The sequence below is a fragment of the Rhinopithecus roxellana genome, chromosome 9 (genome assembly GCF_007565055.1).
Source record: "Rhinopithecus roxellana isolate Shanxi Qingling chromosome 9, ASM756505v1, whole genome shotgun sequence".
Classification (NCBI taxonomy): domain Eukaryota; kingdom Metazoa; phylum Chordata; class Mammalia; order Primates; family Cercopithecidae; genus Rhinopithecus; species Rhinopithecus roxellana.
This window is the reverse complement of record NC_044557.1, coordinates 25,164,865-25,185,976: the sequence shown is the minus strand read 5'-3', so window position 1 is coordinate 25,185,976 and position 21,112 is coordinate 25,164,865. Positions and strand designations below refer to the sequence as shown.

General features: G+C 35.1%; 1 protein-coding gene across 5 annotated transcripts in view; it reads right to left on the bottom strand.

Moving 5' to 3' along the window:
- The window catches only part of WRN (WRN RecQ like helicase), a 140,799-nt gene that overhangs the window by 40,814 nt on the left and 78,873 nt on the right, over positions 1 to 21,112 (bottom strand). For all 5 annotated transcript variants that reach the window (XM_030938104.1, XM_030938105.1, XM_010370865.2 and 2 more), the window contains exons 19-24: positions 20,744 to 20,931; positions 16,041 to 16,215; positions 12,163 to 12,344; positions 7,990 to 8,091; positions 7,612 to 7,704; positions 1,126 to 1,267 (exon numbers count right to left, since the gene is read on the bottom strand). In XM_030938104.1, coding sequence (XP_030793964.1) covers positions 1,126 to 1,267; positions 7,612 to 7,704; positions 7,990 to 8,091; positions 12,163 to 12,344; positions 16,041 to 16,215; positions 20,744 to 20,931 — 882 coding nt within the window. The remainder of the gene's footprint in view (positions 1 to 1,125; positions 1,268 to 7,611; positions 7,705 to 7,989; positions 8,092 to 12,162; positions 12,345 to 16,040; positions 16,216 to 20,743; positions 20,932 to 21,112) is intronic.

The window sequence follows — 21,112 nt, the reverse complement described above, 5'->3', positions numbered from 1 at the left end:
TTAAGCTGTCCCTTACAACTAAAATTCTTGTTATAACAGTTTCACTCACAGCACCTAAAATAGTTTCTTAGGCAACACTTCTACTATTAAATTTCTAATCCAACTTGTGATTTACAAACAAAATGTTAAACTCCATTTAGAATCTAAAAACATCAGTACATGAAAAATCAACAGAAGTTTTCAATATATTTCATTAAAAATATTTCACAACTAATTTAAGAAGTATGTTCCTTTTTAAAAATACAAACTCAGAAAGTATTTACACGAACCATTCGAGTATTTCACAAATAAATGCTTACCTATTCTACACTAGAAATGAGAATTTTAATGTCTAAAGTATATTTTAATAAGTATGCATATTTGCAAAGTATCCTATCTCTCGCTCTTGATTTATTCAGCCAATATCAGTGCGTAATACTTAGCTTTGCTTTAAGATACTTCTAAATCAGGGGGAAAAATGATATAAAGAAAAGGACTACAGAACAAGCTCTTGGACTGCAAGGGTCCTATCTTATTCACATTTGTACCTGTGGCTGTTTAGGAGAATACTGGAACATCAATCACTCCAAAAAAAAGTAGCTGAATTTACCTGATTATTTATTCATTAGTAAAGGCAAAAACCACTATTTTCTTATAACTTTGAATACTTCTGATAGGAAACAGAAGGAAAAATAAATATGTCCCAAATATTGTTATTGAAATCAGACATTTACAAAATAATCCCTATAACTAAAGTTTTCCTTGAAGAATTTAATAGTTTTCTGGACAAAAGGACAATTTTGTTTTACCTGTCCCTTGACACAATGAAAGTTAACTTTTCCTAATTATCCTAAGCAAGACTAGTCCAGGGATTCACACAAATGCAATGTGATAAACTAACACAATGCTTCTAGACTGAGCTGCAGAGCTGAACATAGGCTTGGAACATGAAAACAGCAGAAGATGCCATATACACGGGTTTTATCCAAAGTAACAAATGTAGTGTTTAACGGGAACTTAGTAAGATTCTGAGTTCCTAGTAACCCATCTGAAGTCAAAGCCACAATCATAATACTGCAAACCTCTGAAGAAAAGTGTAATAGAAGCAAAAGAAAACCTATGAAGGGAATTCACCGGTATACTTACAGATCCTCGGAGAAATAAAATTGGAAGCCCAATTCCAAATTTTCCCCCTAAGATATCCACAGCAGACAAAAGCTGAAATGCTTGTGGACCAAAGTCCCAGGATGTATCCTCTGAGTCATCCATGGAATAGCAATGACCCAATCTAAATAAAAATAATAACATATGAAGAAAGCTTAGCCAAAGCATGTATCTTTAGAAATCAAAAGATTTAGCATAACAATTAGCCAAGTAAAAAATATCTCAAATGCGCCAACTGCTTCAGAAGCTATGAATAAAGTTCATTATACCAGAGTATGTAAATATCAAAAATATGAACAATAAACTATTGTAGCGTAACAGATATGTTATGTTGATGGTTCTCAATCCTAGTGCCCTAGAAGCAAGTTTCATGGGAGGTACCTCAGACCACAGAAAGGAATAATGTTAATAACAGTACAAGCAAGCAGAGTTGCTGTATTTATAGCTAGAACAGCTCCACTTACTTGACCAATTATATAAATATTGGCCTTTAGTGTTAAAGGTGTGTTGCAAAAAAATATTTGTTGCAAATAAACAAACAAAAAGGCTTTCAGCTTAGAAAAAACACATCTCAGTTGCTGCCTCTTCTGCCACTCCTGGTTCTGTTCAGGGGCTCACTCATTCGGGGCAGACCTGGTACCTCTTTTGTGAAGCAGCAGCTGAGGAGACTGCCACACTCACCAGGGTCCACAAAAAGCCCAAGGAAAGAGTCAAGACTGAGAACAAGGATAATGTTCATTTGAAGGTGGTGGAGCAGGATGGCACTGTGGTGCAGTTTGAGATGAAGGGCCAGGCACCACTTAGTAAACCAATGAAAGCCTATTGTGAGGGACAGGGTTTGTCAATGAGGCAGATCAGGTTTCAATTTGACAGGCAGCCAATCAACAAACCAGATACATCTGCACATTTGGAAGTGAGGCTTAAGATAAAACTGATGTGTTCCAGCAGCAGACATGGAAATGTCTACTAAAAGAGGGACGGGCTACTTTACTGCAGAACTCTGCTCTTCCAGACCAAGAATACAGTCTCAATTAGAAAGCTGTAATTTGGCCCGGCGTGGTGGCTCATGCCTGTAATCCCAGCATTTTGGGAAGCTGAGGTGGGTGGATCACTTTGGGGTCAGGCGCTTGAGACCAGCCTGGTCAACATGGTGAAACCCCATCTCTACTAAAAATACAAAAATTAGCCAGGCATGGTGGCATGCACCTGTAATCCCAGCTACTTGGGAGGCTGAGGCAGGAGAATGGCTTAAACCTGACAGGTGGAGGTTGCAGTGAGCCAAGATCACACTACTACACTCCAGCCTGGGTGACAAGAGCAAAACTCCCTCTCAAAAAAAAAAAAAAAGGAAAAAAAAAGAAAGTTGCAATTTGGTTCCACCACATCCTGACTACATAGAGTTTTCTCTATTCTTTCATTTCCCCCTTCCTCCTTCTTTTATTGCACATAAAGTATCTGGTGTATGTCCACAAGCATACATTGCTTTGCTTTTTTTCTTTTTAAACTAAATAGATAATAGTATGTTTAGATTGACTTCGAATGGAGATGGGGTGGGGAAAAGAAGTATTGGTTCTGTGAAAAGACTCCCTTTGTCCCCTAGTGGCCTGCTCATTCAGCTCTTACCTTTATACTCCAGGATGTTATTTTGCTGTCACGGTTTTAGCAAAAAACAATATAAAAATCTTTGCATACCTTGTTCAATTGGAGAATTTTAATGTTTTTCATTAATCATTGTAAAACCAAGGACAATTTTACAACCATTTTTATGTAGCTGTTACGTGTGGGGCAATCTGTCTTTAAGTAGAAATAAATTACTCTAGTAATAATTCCAAGATAGTTTTCCCTTAGTCAAGTGTTTTGTTTAAATAAACTTCTTGTTTAAAATGAAAAAAAAAAAAAACCCAAATCCTATGCTATAAATTGTTAAACGCTAATGACTAAAATATGACACAAATACTACAAACCTTTCATTTAATAGATTTAGAAGTTAAATTCCTAAGTCACCCTTTGGGTAGATCTTAAATTATCATAAATTCAAATGAGAATTATTTAAGTAGGTTGAGAACAAAAGGACTCATTAAAGAAAATCTACTATAGAGTTCAACTACCTAATTCAATTGCTTTCCTTAGGGTAAGTATCTTTGAAATAGCAATAAGAATGCATTCAATATCCAGATACAATAATGTTTGGGAAAAAAACTATGCTTAGGTTTATTCTCCTTTTCTAATCTCTTTAGTGAGATGCTTAGCTGATAAATTTTCTTTTCTATTATGGGTATTTCAAGCTATCAAACTCCCACAAAGTACTGTTCATGCTGCCTCTTACCAGATTTTTTGTTGTTGTTGTTAAAATTTTGTAGAGATGGGGTCTCATTATATTGCCCAGACTGGTCTTGAACTCCTGGCCTCAACTGATCCTCTCTCCTAAGTCTCCCAAAGAGCTGGAATGACAGGTGTGAGCCACTGGTCCCTCTTACCAGTTTTTTTTGTTTTCCTTTTTTTTGAGACAGAGTGTTGCTCTGTTTCCAGGCTGGAGTGCAGTGGCCCAATCACTCACTGCAACCTCCACCTCCTGGGTTCAAGCGATTCTCCTGCCTCAGCCTCCCGAGTAGCTGGGACTACACGCACCCGCCACCACGCCTGGCTAATTTTTTGCATTTTTAGTAGAGACGGGGTTTCACCGTGTTAGCCAGGATGGTCTCGATCTCCTGACCTCGTGATCCGCCCACCTCGGCCTCCCAAAGTGCTGGGATTACAGGCGTGAGACACTGTGCCCAGCCCAATACATAAGTTTTTAGAAAAATTTCATGCATGTTTAAGGAGGGAAGTCTTTCAGGCTTCTCAATCAGTGTGCTTACAAACAAGTGAGTTGTAAGTGTGCTGAAAGGTTAATCACTCCAGATCTTAGGGTTCTGGACAGAAACTGAACTCTGACAATTAGCTCAGTGTGCTACATACACATATCATTTGCTATGTGCTTCATGAAGTAAAAACACTTGAGACACACTGCTATAGTTGCTATAGCTGCTATAGTTGCTATATATGGTCTAGGGCTCTATATACTATGTATCCGATAAATCAAACTTGTTACTATGTTGGCCAAATTTTCTATAGTGTACTAATCTTTGGATTGTTTACCCTAACAATAACTAAAAAAAAAACTTGTCTGGGTGTGGTGGCTCACACCTGTAGTTCCAGCACTTTAATTATATCAAATTCTTCCACTTTGATGGTGGATTTTTTGATTTCTCCACCTCTTCTGTCAGTTTTGTGCTTTATGTATTTGCTGGATTTTTAAGTTGTTTTTTTTTTTTTTAAAGAGATGGGGTCATGCTATGTTGCCCAGGCTGTTCTCAAAGTCTTGGGTTCAAGCAATCCTCCTGCCTCGGCCTTCCAAAGTGCTGGAACTACAGGTGTGAGCCACCACACCCAGACAAGTTTTTTTTTATTATTATTCATTTATTTTTTTATGTGAGACAGAGTCTTACTCTGATCCCCAGCTTGGAGCATAGTGGTGCCATCACAGCTCACTGCAACTGCAGTCTTGACCTTCCAGGCTCAAGCGATCTTTCCACCTCAGCCTCCAGAGTAGCTGGGACTAGAGGCACATGACATGACACTATGCCTAGCTAATTTTATTTTATTTTATTTTTTATTTTTGTAGAGACACAGTCTCGCTTTTTTGCTCAGACTGGTCTCAAAAATCCTGGTCTCAAGTGATCCTCCCACCTCAGCCTCCCAAAGTACCAATACTACAAGTGTGAGTCACTGCACCAGGCAAGTTACTGTTCGTTGGTTGTGCGTGTGTGTGTGTGTGTGTGTGTGTGTGTGTGTGTGTGTTTCAAAGATGCATAGAACAATTCTGTCTTCTTAGTGAAGGAACTATTTGCCATTACACAGAGAACAACTCCATCCCTAATAATGCTTCTTTTGTCTTATAGTAATGCAGCTATTGAACTTAGGTATGTAGCTAACCCAAATAGGTAAATAATTTGTTTTTATTTTATTTTTTCAATTAACATAGGCAAATTGGTTGTATGTATGTGTAAAGTTCTACAAATTTTAAGACATCCATAGAGTCATCTAACTCCCATCACAATCAGGGCACGACAAATCTATCACTCCAAAATACTGCCTTCTACTATCCTTTGGAATCATACCTTCTCCCTCCCCCTACTCTCTGATAACCACTGATCTTTTCTTCATCCCTCTAGTATAGTTTTATGTCTCAAAGAGTATTATATAAATGGAATCGTGCTATAGAATTGGTATTATTTTGTCTTCTGAATGTTTGGTAGAATTTGTCATTGAAACTCTCTGGGGTAGGGAATTTTATTTTCAGAGATTTTTAACATAGAATTTAATCCCTCTAATGGTTGTAACACTATGTAGGTTATCTAATTCACTGTAAGTTTAATTAACTTGAGATTATCAAGAAATTGATCCATTTCATCTAGATTATTAAAGTTATGTTCTGAGTTTTTCAGTGTTCCCTTATCATCCCTGGTAATACCTGGGGGTGTCTGTAGTGAAATTCCCTCTTTCATTCCTGGTCTTTGTCTTCTGTGTCTCTTCTCTTTCTGTCAGTCTTGTTAGAAGTTCGTATCATTTTTGTTGATCTTCACACAGAATGAGCTTTTGAGTTCTTTGATTTTTCTCTATTGTTTTTCCATTTTCTATTCACTGACAATGAATGCTGCATGCTGCTTGGTTTTTTTTTTGTTTTGTTTTGTTTTGTTTTTTTTGACATAGGGTCTCAGTCACCCAGGCTGGAGAACAGTGGTATGACTATAGCTTTTCTATTCATTAACTTATGCTCTTTATTATTTCCTTCTGTTTGCTTCCTTTTAATTTATTTTGCTCTTATTTGCTTATTGCTTAAGATGGAAGCTTAGGTATTGATTTAAGACCTTTCTTCGTTTATAATATAGGTATTTAATACTATAAATTTCCTTCTCAGTATTGCATTAGCTGCATCTCACCCATTTTGTATTTTCATTTCATTCATTTCAAAACATTTTCTGATTTGCCTTGAGACTTCTTCTTTGACTCATCCATTTATTTAGAAGTATGTTATTTAATTTCTAAGGTTTAGAGACTTTTCTGTTATTTTTCTGTTATTGCTTTCTAGTTTAATTTCATTCTAGTGAAAAAATACACAAATACAAGATTCTTAAATTTGTTAAGGTTTATGACTCTGAATATGATCCCTGTTCATGAATATTGCATCTGCACTTGAAAAGAATGTATACTCTACTGCTGTTGGGTAGAATGTTCTATAAAAGTCAATGAGATCCAGCATGTTGATAGTCCTGTTCATAGCTTCTATCTTCTTACTGATTTTTTGGTCTGTTAGTTTTATTGATTATTGAGAGATGTTGGAAGTCACCAAATTTAACTGTAGGTTTCTCTATTCCTCCTTTTGGTTCTGTCAGTCTTTTTGTTAAGTAGATCTACATATATAAGTGTGTGTGTGTGTGTGTATATATATATATTTAGGATGATGTCCTCTTGGTCGTGATGATTAATATTATGCATGAACTTGGCTAGCCTATGATGCTCAGTTGTTTGGTCAAACACTAATCTAGACGTTGCTGTAAAATATTTTGTAGACGTGATTAACATTCACAATCAGTTGACTTTAAGTATAGAATACTGTCAATAATGTGGGTGGGCCTCATCCACTCAGTGGCAGGAATAAAGGGCAAAAACTAGGTTTGCTAGAGAATAAATTCTGCCTCAAGACTGCAACATCACCTCTTGCCTGAGTTTCCAGCCTATTGACCTGCTCTACAAATTTCAGACTTGCCAAACCCCACAATTTCATGAGCTAATTCTTCAAAATCAGTCCCCTTATCCCTCTCTCCCCACATTTGTTCTTCCTCTCCCCCGCATATATAGCATATATATGTGTGTGTGTGTGTGTATATATGTATATATATGATATCGATGGTCCTGTTTCTCTGGTGAACCCTGACTGATACATTGGTGAAATGATTCTTTTACATCATTCTTTATCCTGATAATATTCTTTGCTCCAAAGTCTCCATTGTCTGATATTAAAGTAACAACTCCAGCTTCCTTTTGATTTATGTTTTCATGGAATATAATGTTTCATTCTTTTTTAAACTTATCTATATAATTATAGTGGATTTCTTGTGGACAACACATAGAACAGGGTCATGTTTTTAAACCAATTCTTACAATGTACGCCTTTAAATAATATTTTGGATCATTTACATTTAATGTAACTATTGATATGTTTTGATGTAGGGCTACCATTTTATTGCTTTATCTATTTTTGAAGCAAAGTACTTTAATATTGTTTGCTTTCTCTTGTATCTAAATACATTCATTGTTTTGTTTAAAAAACTGAAATACTTATCATTCAACAAAAATTCAATTAAACATGAAAAGGAAGAGAAACAAAGACTTTTAGAATGTCCATCTATAATAAGAAATCTTTACCTGGACCTGCAATTATCACAGCATTTTTCAGTTCCCGTAATTCCCAAGGAGGCTTTTTGTACTTGTTTGTCCTCAAAATGAGACAAGATGATTCTACCCAAGACAAAATTTTAAATTAAAAAAAAGAACAGAAACATATATGTTAAGTTCATTCCTGAAAATAATGAGGTAAAATCATCATTAATTGATTCACTTGGGACCTCATTATTTGACTTCAGTTTATTCAGACACAAAGAAGTTAGCCTTAAAAATTCAGCACACAATATAACAGCAACAAAATATTTTTTCAAAATATGGATAATTATTTAGCCAAATTGTTTTCTTAAAAGAGCATCATCCATAAATCCATGTTATTGGCATAAAATAAATAATACATACTGTCTCCTACATCTGCTAGAATGAAGATATTTTTCCATCTTTGCCATCATCTTTAATTTGTATAATCGAAACTTCTCATTACGTATCTCAGTAAGGAGGTGCCTGTTGATTAAAAACATCACAGGAATATGTAAAACTGTATTGGCAACTTTCTTACTTTTTATTTACTTATTTATTACTATTTATTTTTCATTACCTACAAAACTCACACCCCATCAAGATAAAACACATTTCTAGCATCTCAGAAAGTTCTGTTATATTCCTTTCCAGTCAATGCCCCCAACAAGAGGTAAACATTTTTCCGATTTTATAAAAATTGTTTTTGAAAAAATTCTTCCTGTGTCCAAGTATCAATTCTTTAGCTGCTTTGAAAAAGTATCATAAACTCTAAGGATTTTCACTTCAATTTACATGTCACACACTTTTTGGCTTCAAACAAGGCTTCTACAATTTATTAATTTTTACCTTTTCCCAGTAAAAAGGTAATTCTTTATTTTAATTTATTTTGTATGAGAAACTAAAAGCATTGATGTAAGGAATACTGAAAGAAGCTCAAATTTGACCTTTATCTCTATCAGCTCTTCAGGACTTCTTGCCCTCCAAAACTGTCTCTTAGTATTATGGGTTATTACGGGACACCAGTCAAGTATTAGAATTAAATTCCTTTCTCAATCAATTATAACTGATTTGTTTGCGATATCAAATTTATTCAAAATTGTTAAATAACATTAAAGAGGTGTTTGTGTTTTTTAAAGTCAATGCTGCCATAATTCATCGTGACTCTGTTGATTTCTAGTCTCCTGTGGAGAGCCCACCAATATCAAATATCAGATGACGACAGTCTCCCAAACAGCTTTGCATATCTTTGCAAGAAAAAATAAAAGTCCATGTTAACTAGGTTTCAGATATTTCAAAAGAAAGCAATGATTTACTTGTAATATCTAAGGGACAGCATAAGTAAAATCCCCATCAAAACAAACTTCACTCACTAATAATTTGACTATTCAACCTTCTGACTGATTAAATACCTCTGTATAATTCTCAAGGAGTTCTGGAAAGTCTGAAGACACAAATGATCCGTTATTCAAAAACATTCTTGTCATCTTAAACCACCAGCCACCATGCCCTTCCATGTAATTATCCCCAAAGTCTCTTCCAACTGTTGACTCTAGCTCCTAGGTTAACCATACACAGTTCCTCCTTATTCACCAGGGATACATTCCAAGACCTCCAGTGGATGCCTGAAGCCACAGAATAGTACCAAATCCTGTACGTATTATGTTTTTTCCTATATGTATATACCTATGAAAAAGTTTAATTTATAAATTAGGCACAGTACTCTTGTGCTTTGGGGCCATTCTTAAGTAAATTAAGCGTTACTTGAACACAAACACTGCAATACTGCAACAAGTGACTAACAGACAGGGAGTAAATACAACGTGAAAGCACCGGACGAAGGGATGATTCTAAGGGAGTCGAGGCTGATTGAGTGGGATGGCACAAAATTTCATTACACTACTCAAAACCACCACTGATTTAAAACTTTAAAAGAAATAATTAAACTGATTTAATTATTTCTGGAATTTTCTATGTAACATTTTGGATGTGGGTGTAACTAAAACAACAGAAAGTGAAAATACAGATAAGGGGGCCCACTGTAATCTCATTCTTTCTACCTCAAGGAATAAAGATCAGTTCTTTTTTGCTTTATTTTATTTGTTTTGTTCACCTCGTTTCCCTCCTATAGAAAAAAAACAAGAAAACAAACGCCCACACTCTCAGAACTGGATCCTTCCCTGTATTTGGTTCAGATGACCTATATTTAACTAATCTCATCAGTGTCAGGGCAAATTTGAGAAAACAAAACTATAACTCTTAAAACAAATAAATAAATAAATATGTATTCTCCTTTTGGGACTACAAAAATAAGTCCGGTATTCCACAGAATAAAAACAATTTGAAAATAAGAAAAATTCTAAACCATTCATAGAAATCATTTGGATCCAGTGAAAGATCTATTGGACCGAGATTATTTTGCAAATTATTCTCTCTTAAAAAAAGATTACAATAACTTTGGGGTTTGACTATTTAAGGTAACCACAAATGCAGACATTGGGACTTTGCCTGTGGTATGAATTCTGCAATTAAAAATGTAAATTTACATGAAGATTACATGATGACTGGACAAGTTTCTTCTCTCAGTGATAGAATTATGGCATAAGATAGACTCTAAAAATTTTCTGAGTAACTGACCTTTCCAGGTGAGAACCAGCAACTTCATTTATTCTTACTTTCTAGCTTTTTCTAGAAGAGTTGTCACCAGGATGATACAGAGCCCTCCTGAATCCTTGCTCAATTCTTTCTTATCCTGATTAATCCTGTAGTTTTAGTTTCCTCAGGATTGATGCAAAGGGTAACCTGTCTGTACTCAAAATTCAAGTCTGGGTTTCTGGCACCACTATTTGATTTGAACCACTGTTACTTCCTGTTAAATCTTAATGAGATAACCATTTAAAATATCTTTTAAGACCCAGAGAAACAAGAATTGTATTTATTGATGAACCTTCAAATGCACAATATAAAACTGGATACTAATGTCCTCAGTATCTTTAACAAAATACACAAATAAAATCAGAACTGGTAGGAATCAACTTATGTTTGATATATTCCATATTTAATAGTAACATGTACAGCTGTGTTCTATCCCAATTATTTAAATTAGTTCATAAGAAGCTTGACAGATACAACTGTCTAAAGGAAAACAAGAATTGTTCTGTACAAAAAAAGGATGGTTTTGTCATCTTCTATATTAAAGAAAAGCTACCGACTACTCAGAAGGAAAACCTTAAAATTTGCATCAAACATTTTTACCTAATTAATTCCTATTCTTCTTTCAGATCTGAACCATCACTTCCACAAGGAAGCCTTATCTGAACTTTTTAACTTGGGAAATACCACACAACATTATATATTCTTACTACTCAATACAATTTTCCTTCATAACACTTAACACAATTATAATTTTAAATATGTTGCATGATTCCTTTTTTAAAAACTTTTGATTGTTGACATTTTCAAACACAAAAGGAGAACAGTAAAATGAAGCCTATGTATCCATAGTTATGTGATTCTCTAAAGAACTACCATTCCCACTGAATTCTGTGGAAGCAGGTACTTTGCTTTTCTTTACTATTCTATCTCCCACTCATAGCATAGTTCATGGAACACAGTGGACACTCAAAAACACATTGTCTAATAATGCATAAAAACAAAAACTGTAGTGGGAAGCACTCTCTGATCATTTACTAAAATGGGCTAATGTGTCCATTCAAGATCTCAATGTATTCAGCTACACAAAGGTGTACTCTGAAAATACTTCATCAGCTTGGCAGCCCCATTGGTTACCATGTATAGGTTTTTCTCCTGAGATTCTTTTTCCTATGGATGAAGGAACAAAGTTGGTAAATGCTGCCCTGAAATCTTTGCAAGATAATGTTTTCCTTTACAATAAAAATGTCATAGAACTTAAGTGCCAACAAACTACTTGTTGAGTACTTAAGTAGCATGGTTCTCCTGTACTTAAGATATTGAACACTTAATATTGATTTATGGCAGTCTATGAGTACAGTGCAACACAATGATTCACACACAGTCAAGGAGAACTGTTATGGTCTCACAGAACTAACCAAGGAAACAAATAGTAACAAGAGTCAAATAGGGATTGAGAGAAGTCCTCTGGAATAATCACCACTGTAGCACGGGAAGAAAGAATCAGTAACAAAATCAGTGGTAGCTGAAGTAACTATGGCTGAAGACATGGCAACTTGACAGGATCTGAGAAGGGGAAAAGAACTTGTTCATTAATGCACAATGGTAGGAAAGTATTCCATAGGATCTCTGTTACAGGCCCAAGTATTGTCCTGATTTAGTTAATTCCTCACACTAAGGCATGCTGAAATTAGCTCATCTCCTCCAAGTGGCAACTCTTACCACAAATGTTCTTCCTACATGTCCTCTGAATTTGGGGAGGTTTATTTTTTTATTTTTTATTTTTTTTTTTACTTTAAATGCACTCACAAATTACTTGGAATACTGGAAATAGCCTCAAACACTTTCGAAGTTTATATGGAAAGAAAGAAAGAAATCTGCAAGAGTAAAAACTTGCTTTTTTACCTATTTAAGTTAATGTCTGCAGGAGCCCAGAGGATGTGACAGGAACTTTGAAGTCCATCACGACCAGCTCTACCAATCTCCTGATAATATGATTCCATTTCCTTAGGAGCACCATAATGAATGACTTGGCGGATGTCAGCTTTATTAATGCCCATTCCAAAAGCTATGGTAGCTATGACACACTGAGAATAAATCACAACACAGTTTGACAAACATATTTAGCGGAATGAAAACCTTACATTTATACCTTTCTGTAAGAGTAATTTGTTCATTAACTTAAGTTCCTGGCACAAAATGGAATTTAATGTGATTTCGACCATCATTTATAGATTATCTACCTGCCTGATTTACAGATTAAGGACTGGTGACTAGAAATGAGGTTTCTGTTCACTCTCTATAAAAAATAGTAAATAAAGTGGTTTATCTGAACTTCTATGAACACAAGACACAAAAGAGCCCCAAAATATTTATTGTATTAAAGGAAACTTTTGCATTATAATGAAGTTGCAAGTGTCCTTACCTGATTGCAGAGCATCTTAACATTCTCTAATATTAATCTAAGATGGAAGTTTCTCATTAAAGATGGTGGGATGAAACATGATGCATTATCTCTGCATCTTTAAGAGGGTAAAATTGATAGAATGTCTCATATCTATGAATATACTGAGGTAAGTTTACACCTTTGTGGGAAATTTTAGGGAAGAATTAGCGAGAAGACATAGAAAATTTTTTTCTTAGGTTATTAACAATAAAAATACAAATAGGTAAGAAAAAAATAGCCATAATATACTACATGGCTCAGAGATTATAAAAAGCATTTACAGAGTAATAATTATGTAAATCGTATACACTGATCTAGCCAAAATCATGACATAAACATATTAGGAGGAAAGGGGATTAGAAATACACGGACAAGGTAAGAAAAAAGGGCAGTAAAGAATGTGAAAGAGAGCTAACCTTTCATCTTTCAGAGAGAGGAGTTGATAGATAATGCCTACAACTAACACATAAATAAACAAAAAATTAAATAGGAGCCATGTATGTAAACTATGGCAAGATATAGTGGTAAAGTACCAAAAGAATCAGCTAAAAAGGTTGGGAGTTGGAAATAGAAGTGGGAAAGACATGAGGCCTTGAAGCTTTTCACTGTAAGCACAGTAGACCTATTTGTATGCCATTTCATAAAGAAAGATTACATGCTAAGATGAACCAGGAATACGAAAGGAAGAAAAAAGAAGGAAAGAAGAAAAGAAAGGAGGGAGGAAAGGAGGAAATGCTGAATAAGTAAAAGAAAGTATGATAAAGGTTAGAAAAAAGTAAATATAGAAATGAATATCATACTAAGTAAAAGCTCTGGCTATATGAGACTCGGCAATTTTGCTATATTTAAGGGTCAATAAGCAACACAATAATAATTCTAATTTTAATTATATAATATTATTTTTAGGTGAGATCCACCTATTTTACAGACATGATTTTCAAACTATCCTTATAAACTCTCAGGTGTAAAGATATTTTATCAAATAATTTATTCACAACATCATTCCTAAAAAGAAAGAACTCAAGGCATCTTGAAAGGGGAAATTAAATACAAAAAGATACAAAACTAATAAAAGTGAGGAGTAAAAGTAAAAATGAATGGTTAAGACTAAAAACGCCTATCTGCATGCAAATGTGGTTGGATCTGGTTATAAAAATAAGAAAGAAAAGCATACTTTTTTCTAAAATTAGAAAATCTAAGAGTCTAAGCATCACTCAGTCTAAGACATTAAGAGCTACGGAGGTCACCTCCACTTTTAGACCCACACTAAGGTATATATTAACTGTAAAAATACACCAAAGCGAACATCTAGAATTCTCTACGTTATGCACTCAGTAGGTATTCAATTCTCGGTAGCAAGTAATCAATTGCAGGAACACCTGACCTTTCTAGATAGATGATGAAACGTATTTTCATCATCTTTACAAAGTGTTTGAGAACTTTCAATGCAAATATGAAGCTTTTGAATTCTTTATAATGGCCAAGTAGGAGTACATTGGGCCAGCTGTCAGATAAAACAGAGTATCTGATATCCACGTAGGGAGAAAAAAACAATATCAATTTTTAAATTTTCGTAATGTGGATAAAAATTTGTGGAATCCTGCCACAGAAAGGGAGAATACCATGACACATACACGCATATACTCTTCCAGAAAACGATCATTGTGAAGTTTCCTAAGCCATATTTCAAAGCATTAATGTTTTAATGAAGCTGTGTATTGGCAGGAAAATCAGGCGCATCCAACGAAGTCTCCTGTCACAACATAACATGAATAAAGATTGTACTCTTTCATGTTCTGGGAGATGTTTTACTTTAAATGAATAATTACTAACACATTAAGATAGAAGAAACCATTGGTCAGTTAATGGCTTGAAGACTGATTAAGATTCAGTAGTAGCAGTAGCAGTTAATAAATGTTATTTGACAATATTCAAGACACTGAAGTAACAGAACAAAAATATAAACACTGAAGAATTTGGATAAAATTTCTATTCTAAACAGCTGTGAATGGTATTCCTATCTTTGGAAAGAAGGGAAAGAGAGACTCGATGCTTTCAGGCGGGTATGCATTACAGTATGACTATGTGTAGAGAACTTTAGAGACAGTGAATATGAACCATACTTAAGCTTTTCAACAATATTAGCTGAGGGTGGATAACAACTAGATATCAGAAAGAGAGATGGATAGAGAGGAAATGGATGACCAGTGGGACAGAAAATGCGAGAGCTGACTTTAAATTCTTAACTTCAGGGGAAGGCTCTTACCCGGACTTAGAGTGACAGAGTGAGGATTTCATGTTGACAGTGTCAAGTTGTTGACTTAAACCTACTCATGTGCCTTAAACTGAAATCCTCCCAAATAAATCCTCCATGACACCCACTGAGCCACTCCAATCAGGACAGGAACTATAGAATTTCACAATAACTGCACTGATACCCTTTCCCTTCTTCAGTGTCTCTTCTTCAAATCAATCCAACTTATTGCTGCCAGTCTAATGTTTCTATAATCCCATCATCTTGTTTAAAAACACAGAGTAATACATCATGATAATCTTCAAATGATTCTTCAGCACTCCAAGGATTATAAGACCCCAATAGGCAGTGTCTTCAAGGTCTGGAGACTCTTGGACCTCCTTTTCCCTCAAATTAACTTTGGCCAGAGTTATTCTATCTTAATCTGTTTTACCTATTATATAAAATTGTATTTAAACTAAAAATTGTAAAGCTAAAGTAGTCAGGGAAAACTAACAGGTATATGATACTAAGCCCAGACTGCTTCTTTGCAAGTTTTAAAGCCATCTATAACCTGGCCAACCAACCCATTCAACTGTTCTCTCAAGTCTCTAACTGTTCCATCCTGCCTCTTTGTCCATACTTTGTGCCATTCCTACCCCACGTTCTCTTTCCCTCCAACCATTACAAACTAGTCACAATTTCCTGAACCCAGTATGTGTTCTCATATCAAAGTGTCTTTGCACCTGTTAGTCCTTCTTCCTGGAATTCTATAACCAATTCCTTTCCCCTCATCACCTACAGGTCTGGCATACTTGATAAACTTCTATTTACATGTTTGGACTCTAACTGATTTTTCCTGGATGGACCACCCCCATTACACAACTACCCTGACAGAGCTATTCCTCCCTCCTCTGTGCACCTAAGCACTAGGTACAGATTGCTATTTACACCAATCTGCAAGTTTGTTCTCCCACACTTATCAGAGGGACTGCTTTATGTTTAACACAAAGAAAATATTCAATAAAGATCTGTTAAATAAACATTTGAGAAATATCTACTTCCACTATGAACAACGGAGAGCAGTGATGATTGATCTCATACCTGAATTTCATCTCTCACAAACCTATGATGAACGTCTTTCCTTCTGCTAAAACTCATGCCCGCATGGTATGTTTCACAGGATAGATCCAGTTTCCTAAGTTCAGTTGTAACTTGTTCTGTCATTTTTCTAGAAGGACAGTAGATGATTGTTGGACCTTCAAATTCCCAGTGGGAACTAAAGACAAAGAAGAACAAAAGAGCAAACATATATATTGTATATATGCTTCAGACCGGTTTGGGTTTTATCTTATTTAATTTTTCTACTTTCTAAAGAAAAGACTAAAGGAAGAAAGTCTATCAAAAATAATGATATATTTAAGTGCATGAAAATTTAAAACACTATAGAGAATCAAATGTCCAAATGAATGGTGTGAAGCTCAAATTAAAGCTAAAACCAGAAGCAAATTTATTTGTTTTAGCTGAAACCTTGATAAAAACTTATAAACGACAGATACAAATACTTTGGGGAATGCAAGGCACCAGATTAACAATTAGTCTGGTGAGGGTTTACAAAGGAGTATGCATAAAACTTGTTACACTGTTCTTATTCTCTCTTATGATAATAAAGTTGAGTTTCTAAATGTTTACTAAAGCAAGAGCTTTCTTATAATATTGAAAGATTGCTTTTACAGTTCAAAGAAGTATTTACTAGTAATCTTGAGACTGAATGTTATAGAAAACATCTATTAGAATGTATTTTGTAGAAACTTGTGCTTCTTTATTAAAAGTGTAAACAATTTCCATAGAAGTATAAACAACTTAAAAGTTCAATTTCCATGGAACATTTTACTTAATGCCTAAAAATATTCATTTACATAACTGCATTCATTTATGCTGACAATATAAAAAAGACTATAGTATTTTAGATTTAGGAAAAGTTATTCAATTTCAATTGCATATAACTTTTGATCCAATTTCAATTTTAGGATTCTAGTTTACAAAAATATTTGCTTATTGGCCAAAAGATAAATGTAAACAAATATTTACTGCAACACTATAATAGTAAAAAGTAATCTAAATGTTCATCATTATCTATATTCATGTGATGAAATAATAAGCAAACATTTAAAAATTAAACATTAAAAAAACTGTAAAACCTTTAAGGACTATGGCAAAAGCCACTGAAAACTTAAGCAGAGGAAAAAAGGCAGTAATTTCACTACAAGAGTCATACTGAATAAACTGCTCAAATCTATTTTTGACAGAAACCAAATGGGCTTCAATATCAAAAATTCACAGTAAACTACTTAACGGAGTGAAAAAATACAAGTTTTTTTTTTAGTGCATAAAAATCTTATTTTAAGGCCGGGCACAGTGGCTCACACCTGTAAACCCAGCACTTTGGGATGCCAAGGCGGGTGAATCACCTGAGCTCAGAAGTTCGAGAACACATGGTGAAACCCTTTCCCTACTAAAAATACAAAAATTAGCAGGGCATGGTGTCACGTGCCTGTAATCCCAGCCACCCAGGAGGTTGAGGCAGGAGAATTGCTGGAACCCAGGAGGCGGAGGCTGCAGTGAGCCAAGATCCCACCACTGCATTCCAGCCTGGGCAACAGAGCAAGACTCCATGTCAAAACAAAAAAAAATCTTATTTTACAAACATGTTTTCAAAGAAGAAAAAACTACTCACCAAAACCTAGATATTGTAATATCCTATATATTAAGGCTTTAATTTACGAAAAGGCAACATATTGAAATATAGGAAAGAGAGCAAAGATACTTTAAATGAAAAAAAAATTGCAGAAATAATGGATATAGTATGCAACTATTTCTGTATCAACTTAACAACAACAAAAAAACTACAACTGTATATATGCACAGCAGTAGAGTCAGAGAAAGGAAGTCTACATAATTAAATGCCAAAATACCGACAGTGATCACAACTGAGGAATGGAATTGGAAAATTGGAGTCCTTTTCAATTTATATGCAACAGTGTTGTTCAAATTGATATTGACTATATACCACTCTTTTTTAAAAATGGTGGAAAATATGTAAAAATTTGAACTTATGTAACAGATAAATCAAAAGAATAAAAATTCCTATTACAAAAGGAGTCATTACTTTGCCAAGTGATTCGGCTAAAGACTGTTATTTCCTCTTAATTTTCTGAGGGGAGAAAATTCTAATCTAATCTAACCACTAAATTATATGAGAGATTCATCTATCTCACTTAAATGTATTAGGAATATACTATAATTAAGATTTTAACAAAATAGGGTTAGTTTAAGAAACACCTTAGCTCAATGGATTAAAAAAACATGAATACTGATAAACAAATTACAGGAATTTGGCAGAGTTAAAGTAAGGGAAGAAGATGGAAATAACGGACAATGTTCTGAAGTCTTAATTACCCTCTATCTCACTGCTCATTAAAAGGAAAGTTTCTGTTCACCTAAGATCTGTAGAAAGTGTTCTGACTCTCAATGGTTTCCGGCTGTCCTAAGTCTTCTTGGAGGATTAAAAATGGGTATAAAAATCTTTCTGGATCTGCTTCAAAAAAAAATTTCATACTAAATATCAAGATCTTCGATACTGTTGAATGTTACACTAGTCTGCTTTTTATTTCCTAGTAAAGAGTTCCAGAAAAGTATTCTAGACTGAAGGATGTGTTTGCAGACAATAATTTGTACGCAGACAATAATTTGTAAACTGTGCATAGAAAGCAACAAGGAGCACCAGGGAGAGGGGATATCTTTGGAGAAATTATAATAGTCTGGGCTAAAGAGTAACAAAGACCTCAATTAGCAGAGTCAACATGAAAAACAGTGAGAAAGAAACATTTGCATAGGATATTGTAAGAGGACCACGATGCCAGAAAAACAGAACAATATTACACACAAAAAAGGTAAACTGCTTTAAAAAGGAGAGTGTTATTATAAGGGAAAGTGCCATAGAGAGTGAACAGGATCAAAGATTAGGAGGAGATAATGATCTGACTGTGGAGACTAACCTAGGACAAACAGCCTTCTTCAAAAGAACTTTTCCTCTTTAGGATGAAAGGGAAGTGAAACATAACTAGTACTCACTTCAGAGAGCACTAGAAGAGCCAGAACACTCAGAATATATTCAATCCATTCTTGTTTTATTTTGAATACAGGACAAGAAAGCCAGGAGCAAATCCTACATTTAAATTATTCCTTAAGGTCCTCAAGAATAACTCCAGGATTTTCTTGGCCTAGCATCAATCTTCCCTTTACAGGAAAACACCCATGACGTTCTTTAAACTCTATTTGTCTATGCTTGTTTTGTGTTTGTATTAGTAGAAGAAGTTTTTTGTTTTGTTTTGTTTTGTTTTTTTTGAGACGGGGTCTTGCTCTGTCACCCAGCCTGGAGTACAATGATGTGATCTCAGCTCACAGCAGCCCCAACATTCTGGGCTCAAATGATCCTCCCACCTCAGCCTCCCAAATAGCTGGGACTACAGGCATGCACCACCATGCCCAGCTAATTTTTGTATTTGAGACAGGGATTCACCATGTTGCCCAGGCTGGTCTCGAACTCCTGGTCTCAAGTGATCCTCCCACGTCTGCCTCCCAAAGTGCTGGGATTATGGGTATGACACACCATGACTGGACAAGAAGCATTTATTTTAATGTTTAAAATTATAAACTGGCCGGGTGCAGTAGCTGACAACTGTAATTCCAGCACTTTGGGAGGCCAACACAGGTGGATCACTTGAGGTCAGGAGTTCGAGATCAGCCTGGCCACCATGGTGAAACCTTGTCTCCACTAAAAAATACAAAAATTAGCCTGGCATAGTGGTGCACACCTGCAGTTTCAGCTACTCGGGAGACTGAGGCAGGAGAATACCTTGAACGCAGGAGGTGGAGGTTGTAGTGAGCCGGGATCGTGCCACTGCATTCAACCTGACTGACAGAGAAAGACACTGTCTCAAATAGTAAATAAAGGCTCATAAAAAGTAAAATAAAGGCTTTTGAAATTTTCTTAACATAAATATTTAAGATGCCTTTAAACAAAATAAACAGAAAAAAAGTACTAATGTCAGTTTCCTCATCAGTAAAATGAAAATCATAGGTAACTTACTGATGAGCAGTTATAGGGATTAAATTAGATCATTTATATAAAGCGCCTACAATAGTCCTTAGAACACAATACAGGCTCCAATGTGTTTGTAAGATAACAACAATGTGTTTCTAAGCTCCTTAAGACTGAAGTCATGCAATTAGTAAACTAGGCAGAATTCAGATGAAAGAGTCATTTTATGTTTGCTTATTTACTTGTCAATCATTAAGAGTATATGTCCTAGCCAGGCATGGTGGTGCGAGCCTGTAGTTCCAGCTGCTTGGGAGACTGAGGCAGGAGGAGTGCTTGAACCCAGGAGTTTGAGGCTGCAGTGGGTTGTGATCACACCACTGCACTCCAGCCTGGACGACAGTGAGACCCTGTTTCTATAAATAAATAAATAAATAAAATTTTAAAAAACAAACAGTATTTGCCCTGTTTAAGCAACAGAATGAGGTATTAAGACATTAGAAGAATTAGTTTCTGCTTTTAAAAATAGACTATTCTCAACCACTGAGTTGATTATATAACATCATGCTTGACTTGAACCAAAACTAGGTGGAATTTGAAATACGTTAAATATGCATTAGAAGAAAATCGTAAAACACATAATTTGTTAAAAAAAAAAAAAAAAAAGGAAATCATTACCAAAATTCATCAACCATTAAATCCTTACCTTGTTGTTTTGACAAGAAATGGCTGCAGATCCTGAAGGATATTCCCTGTTTTTCGCCTAACTTCTAAATACAGATTTGGTCGATCAAAACCAGTACAGATGATCTGAGGATTTCTCAGATTTAGGCAACGTACAATGTCTTCCCGGATTGAAGAAGTTGCAGTGGCAGTAAGTGCAACAATTGGAACCTGAATGATGTAAAATTGTTATTTTAAAAAGGAAAGAGCCCACTCGTTCCCGACATGTGTATTGCTTTCTTACAAAGAGACTGGTAGGACAACAGTCAGAAGTACAATGTCAAAGACGCAACTGTAAAATTTTTTGTAAAGAAAAAAATCTCCCTACTAACTTGTTTCTCAGCCTTCTGGA